This window comes from Crocodylus porosus, unplaced genomic scaffold (assembly GCF_001723895.1).
Source record: "Crocodylus porosus isolate Cpor-Errol unplaced genomic scaffold, CroPor_comp1, whole genome shotgun sequence".
In the NCBI taxonomy this organism is placed as follows: Eukaryota; Metazoa; Chordata; order Crocodylia; family Crocodylidae; genus Crocodylus; species Crocodylus porosus.
Window position 1 is genome coordinate 13,287,428 of NW_017728943.1, and position 12,101 is coordinate 13,299,528.

Here is a 12,101-nt window from a genome sequence, read left to right on the forward strand (position 1 = left end):
CTGGTAACATCGACTTTGGCAAGGATGTTGGTGTTTGTGCAATCTTCCTATCTGATATGGAGGATTTTTCTGGAAGTATTATTGGTGACACCTCTACCGGCTCTTGAGAGGACAACAATATGACAATGGTCACTCATGTTTCACATCTGTAGAGGAGAGTGGGGATGATGACTGCATTGTAGACCTGGATACTAGTGTCTTTCCAGAGATTGCAATGAATAAAGACACATTAAAGCAATTTCCCAAAGGAGGCACTTGTGCACTGGATCCTATGCTGGACCTCCTCAATGTTCACTCTGAGAGAGGTGGCTACTGAGGTTGGGCAAGAGCTTGACTACCTTCATGGTCTTTCCCTTGATGGCAATTTGTAGATGGAGGGTCACATTCATGGATTCATGGCCCAGAGCACTTTAGTCTTTTTGATGTTGAGAGAGAAGGTCAGAAGTTCAGCAGGCTTCTCTAAAAAGATCCAGGGTGGTCTAGATGTTTTCCTCAGTGTGTGCAAGGATGGTGCAGTCATTGGTATATTGAAGGTCAAGGATGGTTGTTTTGAGTACTTTGGTCTTTGATCAAAAATGTCCCAAATCAAAGAGCCCTCCATCCATTTGGTATTCTGTGTCAATTCTAGAAGGAAGGTATTCCTTAACAAGAACCAAGATGACTGTCAAAAAATGGACAGAGTTGAGGCAATGACACATTCTTGCTTGACTCCAGGTCTAATGACAAATGGATCTATCTCCAGTCTGCTACACAGAATGGTCGCAGTCCACGGACCATTTTGGAAAAGGCTTAGGATCTTGGCGTACTTTTCCAGACATCCAAATCTGGCTAGTACTTTCCACAGGGCTTCACAATTGATGGAGTCAAAGATCTTAGTGAGGTCAATGAAGGCCATATGCTGGTCTTGGTGTTGTTCTGAATACTTTTATTGGACCGGGTGGGCAACAAAGATCATGTCAATTGCTCCATGGGATGGTCTGAAACCACACTGAGATTCTAGCAGGACTTCCTCAGCAAAAGGTAAAAGACAGTTCAGGAGGATGTGAGCAAGGATTTTCCCTGCTGTAGAAAGGAGGGTGATACCTCAATAGTGCCTACATACAGATTTATCTCTTTTCTTGAAGATAGTTGTGACGTTGGCATTTCTCAGGTCCCCAGGTATCTCTTCGTTGTTCCAAATATGTAGAATAAATTTGTGGAGTCTCAGTACCAGTTTGTTACCACCAGTTTTGTAGATTTCAGTAGGTATGCCAACTGGTTCAACAGCCTTGTTGTTCTTGGTTTCCTATGGCACACCAAATTTCTTCTAGAATAGGAGGTTTGGAATCCTTTTTCAGGGTAATGGGGGATTGATTTAATGGTGGTATCTGCCACGGTGGACTCACAGTTCACGAGTGTCTCCAAGTGCTCTTTCTATCTAGCTTGGATAGATTCATTGTCTCTGAAGAGCATTGAGACATCCTGTGATTGCAAGAAAGTAGAACCGTGGGAAGCTGGGATATATGTGGCCTTCATGGCCTAGAAAAAGCTATACATGTCATGTTTGTCAGCATAGAGATGGATCTTCTTGATTTTATCTTACCACTATTGATCTTTGATTTCCCAGATCCTCTTTTGAGCTTTGGCTTTAGCCTTAAGAAGCTGATATATCTCCTTCTTCTGTTGAGATAGCAATACTAAATGCTCCCCTCTCAAACTGGTTCATCAACTTTACTTTTGAAATGAACTGCAGAAGAGTGAAACTGCTACCATCAATTCTGTAGATTCCAGAATGACCAGAAAGTAATACTAATAATGAGAACCCTGTTCATGCAAAAAATGTTGTAAATCCCTCATTATTCTTCTGTATTTTGATTTTTTTTTTGCTTGTTGTACATTGAACTCTGGCTTCAAATAAATCAGTTGATACACTCTATAATCAACTTTCAGCTTGCTAATTGACAAGGGAATTTATTAGGAAAAACTTTTTTGTTATTCGAGTAATTACACATTTGATGTTTTTTACCATTCATTTTTCACTGGCTTACAGCAAAATAAAGCTATTAATCTCTTCATAGATTACAATAAACTAGGCATTATTTTTGTGTTTTAATCCACTTCCTTATACCAAGTAACATGTACCATGTCTCTCATTAATGTGGATTAGGTCAAAGTTTCTCTAACTAGCCAGGGGATCTGATGGTACCGTATGTTAAGGCATGGCTAAGAGGTCTAGAGGTGTAAATTCAAACCTTACTCTGGACCTGTGTCAAAGGCCACTCCCAGCTGACTCATTAGTAAACATGTCCCTGGTAGTCAGAGTGGGGAACATAGGTGTCTGGACACCTTAACCACACTAACTCCATGAACAGCCTAGACTCAGAGAGGACTGTAGCATGAAAGAAAGGGAAACACATGCAGGCATAGTATGGGTTGTAATCTAACCCACCTGCAGGGGCTGTCCAACCCTTATTATCACACCCCTAGTATTGTCCTATTGTCCTCTCTGGTGGGCATGGAGGACCAGGACTCCACAATCACATGGACGTGGATCACCATGATCCATCCTATACTTACTAAACATTCCACACAATGAATGGGAGTTGGTATCAGCAATGTCATAACCTCAAGGAATGCCAAAAATAAAGGTATGTTTGTTTTGGTTTCATGAGCCAATAACTGCTGCTCAGGCACCTACTTAGCACTTAGACCTGGGCTTGCACAATGCACCATCTCTGAAAGTGATTAGCACAGGGATGGGCAATTATTTTGGGTGGAGGGCCACTTAACAAGTTTTAGTGGGCTGTCAAGGGCTGCGAGGGTAGTCCCATCCCGTGACAGGTGCCTGGCCACCATCTTGTGACTGGAAGTCCCACATCCTAACACCTGACCTTTGCCACTGGACTTCCCTCCACTTGCCCCCAGAAGTACTCCTTTTGGGAAAGAAGTTTGCCATCTTGGAACTGGAAAAAAAACAAATTATATACTAAAAATCAAACATTGACAATAACATATTTTAATTGTATTTTTAAAAATATTTTTGTCCTGATCTGTGTGCATTTTTGTGGTGTCTATAGAGGTGATTGCATAATAGCTCAAAATGAAGTCTTACTCTTGTATATTGTAAGGGAGTGTAGAGGGGTGGGGGTATAGGTTTTGTTGGGGGCATGTTTGTGGGGATATGTGGGAGTGGAGTCTGTGGGATGTGCGGAGGGGGATGGTGGCTGAGGGAGTGTGTGGGGAGGTGGGCACATGTGTGGTGGGGTGTGTGCACATAGTGAGCAGGGCTCCCCTTAGAGGTGCATGGTTGTGTGTGTGTGTGTGCGGGAGTGCATGGGGAGGGTGTGGGTGGGTGCAGTGCTTGTGGGGTGTGAGGTTGTGTGGGGGTGGGTGTGGTCTTGAGGTTTGCAGGGGAGGGTTTGTGGGTATGGTGGGGTGTGCATGGTCTCCTGTGTGTGCCCCCCTGAGCCAGTCAGCATCCACCTCCACCCTGCAAACATCCAGGAGCCCATGCACCCCAGTACACCCTGTGCCTGCTCTGGACTCACCCCCGCTGGGGAAGAACAGCCAAAACCCATGCACAGCCCCGACCAGGCTTGCCCCCATGCCTGCTCTGCACTTCCTACCCATGGTGCTTCCTGCTGCCCCCTGGGCACACATCAGGGCTGGGGCAGCACCACAGCTGGACTGCCTTTCCAGGCAGCCCAGGTGATGGCAACTCCTTCCAGCTGCCGCCACCGCTCCAGCGCCATGGTACTAGTGGGGACCTGTGCTACACAGCCCTGGCCCCCTGTGCCCCACACCTGCTCTTACCCGCCCAGGCTCTGCAGCTGTGGTACAGCACAGAAGCTGTTACTCAGCGTGGGGAGAAAGCGGCTCCGGCCCCTCCTACTGCCAGAAGTTCCCTGCTGCAGCCACCTGGAGCCTGTGTGGGGCTGCCCTGTACCTCCGCTACCATCACCACTGCCCCCAGGTTGCCCCATGAGGCAGTGGTGGCAGTGCAGAGCAGATGCAGGGCAGCCGTGTGTGGGTTTCAGGTGGCTGCAGCAGGAACCTGGCAGCAAAAGGGGGAGGGAGACAGGCTGTTTTCTCCCCCATGGTGAGCAACAGGTTTTTGTTCCGCTCCACAGCTACTGAGCCCAGATGGGTAAGCCAAGATCTGGCGCAGGTCATACAGGGTCAGGGCTGGGCAGTGCGGGTCCCTGCCAATACTGCCAGGCTGGGGCCGGTGGCAGCAGCTGCTGGAAGGAGCCACCTGCCACCTGGGCTGCTTAGAAAGGCAGCCCAGTTGCAGAGCTGCCCCAGCACGTGCCACAGCTAGACTGTGTCTAGGCCAGGGGACTGAGGGACCCACTGCAGCTCCCTGGAATTCAGTTTAATTGTACTAGGGCAGCAGTTCTTAACCAGGTATCATGACACCCCAGGGTGCCACAAGAGCCTTTTAAGGATGCACCACAATATTAGCTCTGTTAGGTGTGCAAAAAACACCTATACATGATTCACAAGATAAGCTCAGAGATTTCAAGTAGGAATCCATATGCTCAAAAACATTCTTCCCTCTTATGGTATTTCTGAGATCTTTGCAACAGAAAACTGGCTCTGGTATTTTTCTGTAGTCAAGAAACACATGAAAGCTAACAACTGGCATTTTCCAAGGGATGCCTTGAGTCTAGCAAGAGGTACCTTAACCCTCTAATGGCAATTCCAGGTTGTAGCCATATTGACCTAGAGGAAAAGGCAATTCTAGGCTGTAACCTTATAATAGCTGAGAACAGCTGTCCTAAGGGAAGAGAACAGGTAGGAAAAGAGCTCCCAGAGCAGTTAACTACCTCAACAACAGAAGAGTGCAGGCACTTCACTGCAGACATAAGCTATTATCCTGCAAAGGATTTGCACAGAATGGCACTTAGATCACTGGGAAGCTTGTGAACTGCAAGTAAACTGACAATTAACAGGCAGCCAGCCTCATGGAAGACACCACTAACAATAAGAGCAACAGATAAACATGACAGGAAATAGGATAAGTCTAGTTAGACTGAGGCATTGCAGGAATTCAAGTAATCCTGGAGAGATGCTGTTTCCTCTCACCTTCTTGGTTTTGGTTTTGTTCTGATTGTGTTTGAACAGCCTATCACACACACAAACCAGGTTTGCAGTTCTGCATAGTGGGACCCAAGCTTTGCCACATACAACACATGCACAGGACTCCCATGGATACTGTTCTGCAACAGACTCTCACAGAATCCTCTACCATTACATCAGGATGAATTCCATGAAGGCCTTTAAACCTGGAACAGTTTCTAGAGAATTTTCTGAACAAATAAACAGAAAAACCCTATAAAACATCATGGTCTCAAAGATTTTGAGCTTTCCTAGAGAGTTGTATTAGGGAAGAGCTGAAGAAATAAAGACACATTCATTTTCTTTAATGAGATGCACTTGTTTCCTCTGTGGGTTTGCTGCAAACAAAAAGCAAGCCCATATACCCATTTTCTCTACAGTTTTACTAAATGAGGGTGGTCAAAGTCTGAGGGAAAAGACCCAAAAAACAAAAAATAAGTCCTGGAGAAACTATTCTTACCTGAAGAGACTCGGCGTCCTAGTTCATAGCAATCCTGGAGAGAGGCATTCAAAAGACCCTGCTTGTCTCCTTGTAGCAAAGCCCTCTGAAGGAGAGGAGATCAAAAGCCTATCAACTGTTGGCTTCTCTGACTTTCTCTGAGCATGAGGAGATAGATTCAGCAGAGAAAGGGTTTTCTGGAGCAGGCTAAAAACAGCTGACTTGGGGACTTGAAAATCTTTATCTGAATGTGGAAGAGTCAGTCATTTGTGGTCTGGAGGACAAATAGTTTATGTGCTTTTTCCCTGTGTGTTGACAGAAAAATGCCCTCTTTCCTTTGAAACAATTGCTGTATTTTTATCTCATTTTCTCTGTGAGGGGCAACGCATGCTTACCCATGTGGCCAACCATCAGGGGCATGCCTGGAATGTGAATGGGGGGGGGCTCGGGCCCCTGGTATCAGGAACAGACAAGATCAGAGAACTAAAGGTCTGGACTAGAGGCAGGAGATCAAGGTCAGGCAGGCTAGGAGGCTGAGGTATATAAGGGATTAGGGTGTAGGTGGTTAACTTGGGTAGAACCACAGGCCAAGTGGAGAGAGTCAGGAATCTGGAGGGCATGGGTCTAAAACTGGTGTCTCTAGCCAAGGGGTCTGGAGCAGGCACCTTTAGCTGCATGTGACCAGGACATGAGTTGCTTAGATAAGTCACATGCCAGAAGCCAGCTGTCTGAGGACAGGGATCTGGAGCCACAGGGGTCAACATGCCAGCATGGCAGTCTGGGAACATGAGGGTCTGGGTTAAAGTCTAGAATCAGGAATAAGTAGGTGGGAACCAGGATGAAATCATGAAGCAGGATCCAGGGCACAGGAGACCAGGAGTAGGGATCCAGAGGCCAAGGGCTAGAGAGGGCAGTATCATGTTTTGTTGACTAGCCTGCTGGGCACTGAATGGTGACTGGGGCCAAATGAGAGCAGTTAGGCCACTAGCCACCAGGCCAATTCAGGTAAGTAGGGCCAGCCGGTGGCAATTTGGCTAGCCTGCTGCCCTGACCCCCTGACACTAACCATCTAACCCTATTAAATTCTACCAGCTCTGCCATAAGCCTGTAAGTTGCACAGAGTGACTGTAGGACACTGCCTATGACATCCCTCTCCAACTGACCTGCTATGCTAAGTCCAGAAGCCCTGTGCAAAGTCTATCTGCTTGCTTCCTCTTGTCACATGTTCTCCTGAGAATTCAGGGGAACCCAGAGCACCCACCCAGTGTGGGTTTGGGGAGAGCATGTGTTTGGGTGACAGAGGAATCTGATGATCAGGGCTCTGGCTATGAACTGCAGGATCCAGGATAAGGGGAGGGTGTGTACCTCTGATGCACCTTGAGACTCCATGCCAGGAGCAGTACCTGGGCTGTGCTCAGACTGCACAAATAGAAGTGCATGGGGGATGCAGTGGTGGGCTCCCAACAGCCTGGTGAGTGCCCAGCAGAGGACACTTAGCCAGATTCTTTCACCTCAGGGCCCTGATCAGTTTTTGCTCATCAGTTGCTCCACAATTACTTTCCACAGGAATCCTAGAACCGTACTCCATTGGATACTGCATACCTACAGCACTCATCTAGTTTCAGTCAGATTCAGCGTGGTTTAATTCCTGGGTCTGTGGGATGGTGGGGCATATCAGGTAAACAGCTGCTACCTTTCACAGTAGTAGTGGCCACATTTGGTGGTAGAGTGAGTAAATTGGAAACACCAGGCTCCTCACATGTGGGATGGTTGTGTCCGACTTTCCAGGTGGTGGTGGAAGATGGGTTGGCTGGAACAGCAGCACAGAGATGAGATGGGTGGTGATTCCCTGCGCACACTGGGATCCTCCCCTGCATTGCCTCCATAACACCTTCCTTGACCCCATCCCTAGCACCCCTGACACAGCCAGCCTTCCTACCACATTTCCCTTCCTACCACTGGAGTAAGGGAAATGTGGAGACTGGGGAGCATTCAGGAGGGACAGCGAAGGCTTGTCAGACACCAGAAGTCAGAGGATTGGATCTAATAAATCTCTGATTTCTGCCACTATGCACTGGGTGAGGAGAGCTGAGCTAACTCTGACAAGAATTGCTTTTCCCTTACTAAACCAGGATGGAGAAATGGAGAAACCTTAATGTACAATAATATGGGTGTGTGCCTGTGTGTGTGCGAGCGCGCGTGTGCACAGACTCCCTATGCCTGAAGAAAGGTGATTGCACATCCCTTCCACCATTTCTCAAGGTTTCTTCAGCTGCCATCCTCTTAACTGCAGGGTGGCTGCAGGGAGGGAAGAAACCAAAGTGTGAAGCACTTCCTGTCTCTTTCTTTGGCATCTGCAAATGGGGTGTGCTTTACTAATGCCTCCTCTTGCTGAGCTTCACTGAAGGACTTGATAAGGGGAGGCAGAGTTCAAAAGAGAGAGGTTGACTGGGCAGCAGCTGCGGCTGCCACTGTGCACAAAGGAGCTTTGTCTGCCCAAGCGATGGGTGCCTGATGCCCACTGAGCGATGCATGTGGGCAAGGTGTGAGAAGTCCCTTATAAAGCAACTGGTTGTAGCCACAGAGGCAAGTATTCCTTGACAACCCTGATGGAGTGAGGCCATCCAGATGCTCTGTGGGCATATCAGATGGAGCTGGTACTAGGGACCTGATGTATACAGTGCACCTTATGTTTCCTTCACAGGGTGACAGCCAGGAAGGAAGAGAAGATGGGCTCTGTAGAGGGACTGATGTGACCCTGTCTGAGGGAGCTCTGAGGAAGGGAAGAGGGTCTGGAGGTGATAGGCAGGGGGAGGGATCTGGAAGGCAGGAAGCATTGATAACCTGCTGCCACCGGCACCTTCTCTTTTCTGTGGAAATGCAGGCTGTTAAGCTGAGGGATATTTCTATGCTTGGTGGGTCAAGAAGAGAGAACAGAAGGGAGAGCTTCAGGGGAGAAAGCTCAAGAGGTCTGGGCTTGCGTACAGAGGAAACTGGCTTATGAGAGAGAGAAATTGAGTCTTTCAATGAGTGACTGGCAGGAGGAAAACTGGAAGGAGCTTGGAAAAGTGAGGGAAAAGAGATAACAGTGGTTTTCTATCACAGTGCTGGCCACATGTCCATCTCAAGGAACTCTGGGCTGGCCACTGGCCACCCCAGTCCTCTCTATTGCAGTGATAGCCACACACCCATCTCAGTGATCGTTGGGCTAGTCACTCTTCACCCCCGTAACAGCAAGAGCTTCATGCCCCCTGAAGTGTACAAGGAAATGAAAGGGTGTATGGGCCAAGAATGGAAATCGGGCTGTGTGATGGGCACTGCCAGAAGATGGTGTCCCTGCCAGGAGAGCTGAGAGGAGGTTTCTCGATCTGAGTACTTCAGCAAGCTGTGATCCATGCAGGAGGCAGGAAAAAGCCCATTTTATTGTACTTTGAGTCAATAAATAACATCAGCAGCATGACACCAGAACAAATGGTTATCTCAAAACTTGTTTCCTTGAAATACTGGGACTTTGCTTTGAAAATAGTATTGGGTATTATAATATTGAACATATTGCTTTGAAAAAATATATAAGCACTGGACCTTGTAGAAAATTCTTCAGCTGTCTTTTACCACCTGGAATGACAAAGGGACCAAAAGGCAAGAAATCTGTTCATCCCCTGGCCAACTGGGCAGAGCCAGAGAAGCAAGAGGCCTCTCATGGCAAACAACTTCACTGCATGCGCTGTGTGGCACTGGGAAGGGTGGGAAAGGCAAAGGTAGACAGCTCCTCTCCCCCTCCTGCCCTTCCAAGGAAAAATCTAGGGACAAAAATCAACAGGGAAGACAGCAGAGAAGACAAAAACCAGCAACTGGACTATTCATGCAATGATCTATTAAATTGTCTTTAGAGAGGTGGAAGTTCTGTGGAGCTGCAGATGGAGTATTGGAAATAACAATACATGGTGCTTCAGCAGTAATTTCCATCCAAACACCTCTGAACTCTTTACATGTGCTCAGTCTCAGTCCTCTATCCTTTTAACAACCTGCTGAGGAAAGTGGAGATTAACCCAGTTTAAAACATCAGTGTGGGGAGACACAGAGAGGTGAAGTGACATGCACATGGTTACAGAGTGGGTGGCAGGTCCTTGCTCTTGCCACTAGCCCATGCTGCCTTTGGTTTAGACATTACAGGACTGACCACTAGGAGGGCTGCGCTGCTCTGCCTGGTGGCTTAGGGGTTTGGATGGCAGTGACTTCAACTACAGATGGCACATGGCACTGGCTTGGCATGTGGTCTTGGTCTCTACCCATACCCAGCTGGACTCTTCTGTTTCATGATGCATTTGATCACAGTGTCTGTGGAAGGGCAGGAAGAGCAACCACAAGCCACAAAAGGAGCTTGGGGTATGGATGGGACTGGATGGGGAGGCACTGGTAGTTCAATCCAGGCAGAGCACAGGGTTCTCCAGGAAGACGATCAGCTTGCCTGCCACCAGGTCCAGGTCACTGGTGTTGGCATACTGGAACAGGTTTGCATCCCTGAGGAAGTAATGCTTCAGGAAGTGCTGGCTCACACACTTGTGCAGCTTCCGTACCAAGCGCAGGAAGCCCTCCCGGAAGTAGCGCCAGTCCTTGGCACGCGGGTACTTCTCACAGGTCCAGAGCAGCACCATCTGTGGGGGTAGAAGGGAACATTACAGGGCTGTTGCCAAGGGCCCACTCACCTGGGGAAAGGAGCTGGGCTTGCAGCCCTGGGGACTGGAAGCTGTGGCAGGGTGTGCTTCCCTGTGGATAAGCCTGGCTCCTGGCATGGACAGCTCACAAAGACAAGGGAATTAGCTCATGAAGACAAGGGAATTAGCTCCATTAGGCAGCCAGCCGTTACGCTTCTCACTGCTGAGCAGATCTATCTGGGTGCTGTAATGAGTGCTGCAATGTGGATATTGGTGAATGAAACCCAAGGAGTCCTTTTCATACCGTGGCCCCAAACAGCCATGAGAGGAAAACAGTCACTACTGGCACTGGCTAGCATAGAGCCAGGGACAACCAGCAGTTCCCTGAGTGACTCCACATGTGTCCCATTGCCTTTCAAAGGCTGTTCCCTTCTTCTGCTGACCTCTTTGCACCACAGTAGGTACTGGGAGGATTTTGGGGCTCATGGTGGTAAAAGGCTTTGGCCATACAGACATTTTCCTGCCAAGCCCTGGAGAACCACCAAGAAACACCTCTGCCCTCTCACTTCTGCCCTGCTCCCTCCTGAGCCTGGTAAGTGAGCAGTGCATACAACATGAAGCAGCCCTCAGCATGTGCCCAGAGCCACCCTTGGGCCCTCCTGAGACACAGAAGGTCACAGAGCAGCACTCTGGTGTGCACTGAAGACCCCTCTAGGTTGTCTACTTTGCTGACTGGCTGGACCCTGGTGTGTGTGGAGCAGGTGTAAGTGGGAAGGGCTTTTTCCTTGATGACAGCCCAGAGTTTGGCCATGCAGACCTAGCCTCTGTGATCCTCAGGTGGTGGCATCTGTAGAAACTCCAAGTGTGTTTGTGTAATGTACAACGTTAGTCAAGAACTAGCAGCTGATCAGGCAATTACATGGGGCAGTGTAAGGCACAGGCAGCCTTCTTTCTGGTGCTGCCTGGATTCTGGTTGCTATGTGCAACTGCTAATGCTTGTAGCTGTGCCTATGGGATATAGACAGATGGCATCTCTTCTGCTAGGTAAGGGAAATGGAGGATAGCACTTTGAGGGGAGCTTCTGGGAAGGCAATGAGGAAGCACAGTAGCCATTTCAGCCCTGCTTATTTGGACTATAGCAGAACCCAGGTCATTCATAACTAGGTGGTTCCTAGCCCCCTTCATTCAAGGCAGATGGCTGGATGAAGGATGAGCTGATCACCTATTCACTGTGGCTTTAACATCAAAGGATGCTGCTTCTCCTCTCAGCTGGAGCCCCTCAGCTGAGGGTCCTGCACAGCTCATTAGGGAATAGGCACCCTTGGAAATAAAACCTTCAGCAAACAGCTGGAGTCCCTTCAGGAGTCCCACACAGTTGTTTGCTGTGGCCAGATATACCCCCAACCCCAGAGACTTTGCAAACCCTCCTCTTTGTAAGGCAGTAAGGAACCTAATCTTGCCAAGTATCTGGGTTCTGCTGTCTTTTATTAGACCAACTAAATCGTTGGAAAAAGGTTATTTGCAAGCTTTCAGGCGCAATCACCTTTCTTCAGCCACTGGGAGACTATGAGTTCTCCAAGGTAGAAAAGAAGCTAAAGTAAACAGACTTCTTGTTTATTTTAGCTTCTTTTCTACCCTGGAGAATTCATAAGAGCAGCAGAGTCTCCCTATGCCTGAAGAAGGGTGCTTGTGCCCAAAAGCTTGCAAAGAACTTTTTTCCAACTATTTAGTTGGTCTAATAAAAGATATCATATCTACCCAAAGAACCTTGCTTGTGTATGTCCTTAGACCAACGTGGCTACAATCAACAGCCTCAGGTTCTGCTATATGTTTCCAGTTGGGAAGAGGTTCCTGCAATGAGGACACTGTTCACCTGCTACTGGCAGGATGGAAGGGGCTCCCCCTTT

General features: G+C 48.3%; 1 protein-coding gene across 1 annotated transcript in view; it reads right to left on the reverse strand.

Annotated features, from left to right (window-relative positions):
* Positions 1–8,941: 8,941 nt before the first annotated feature.
* MAB21L3 (mab-21 like 3) overlaps positions 8,942–12,101 on the reverse strand; it is a 51,323-nt gene continuing 48,163 nt past the window's right edge. The window contains exon 7 of the mRNA XM_019548739.1: positions 8,942–10,194. Coding sequence (XP_019404284.1) covers positions 9,961–10,194 — 234 coding nt within the window. The 3' untranslated portion in view covers positions 8,942–9,960. The remainder of the gene's footprint in view (positions 10,195–12,101) is intronic.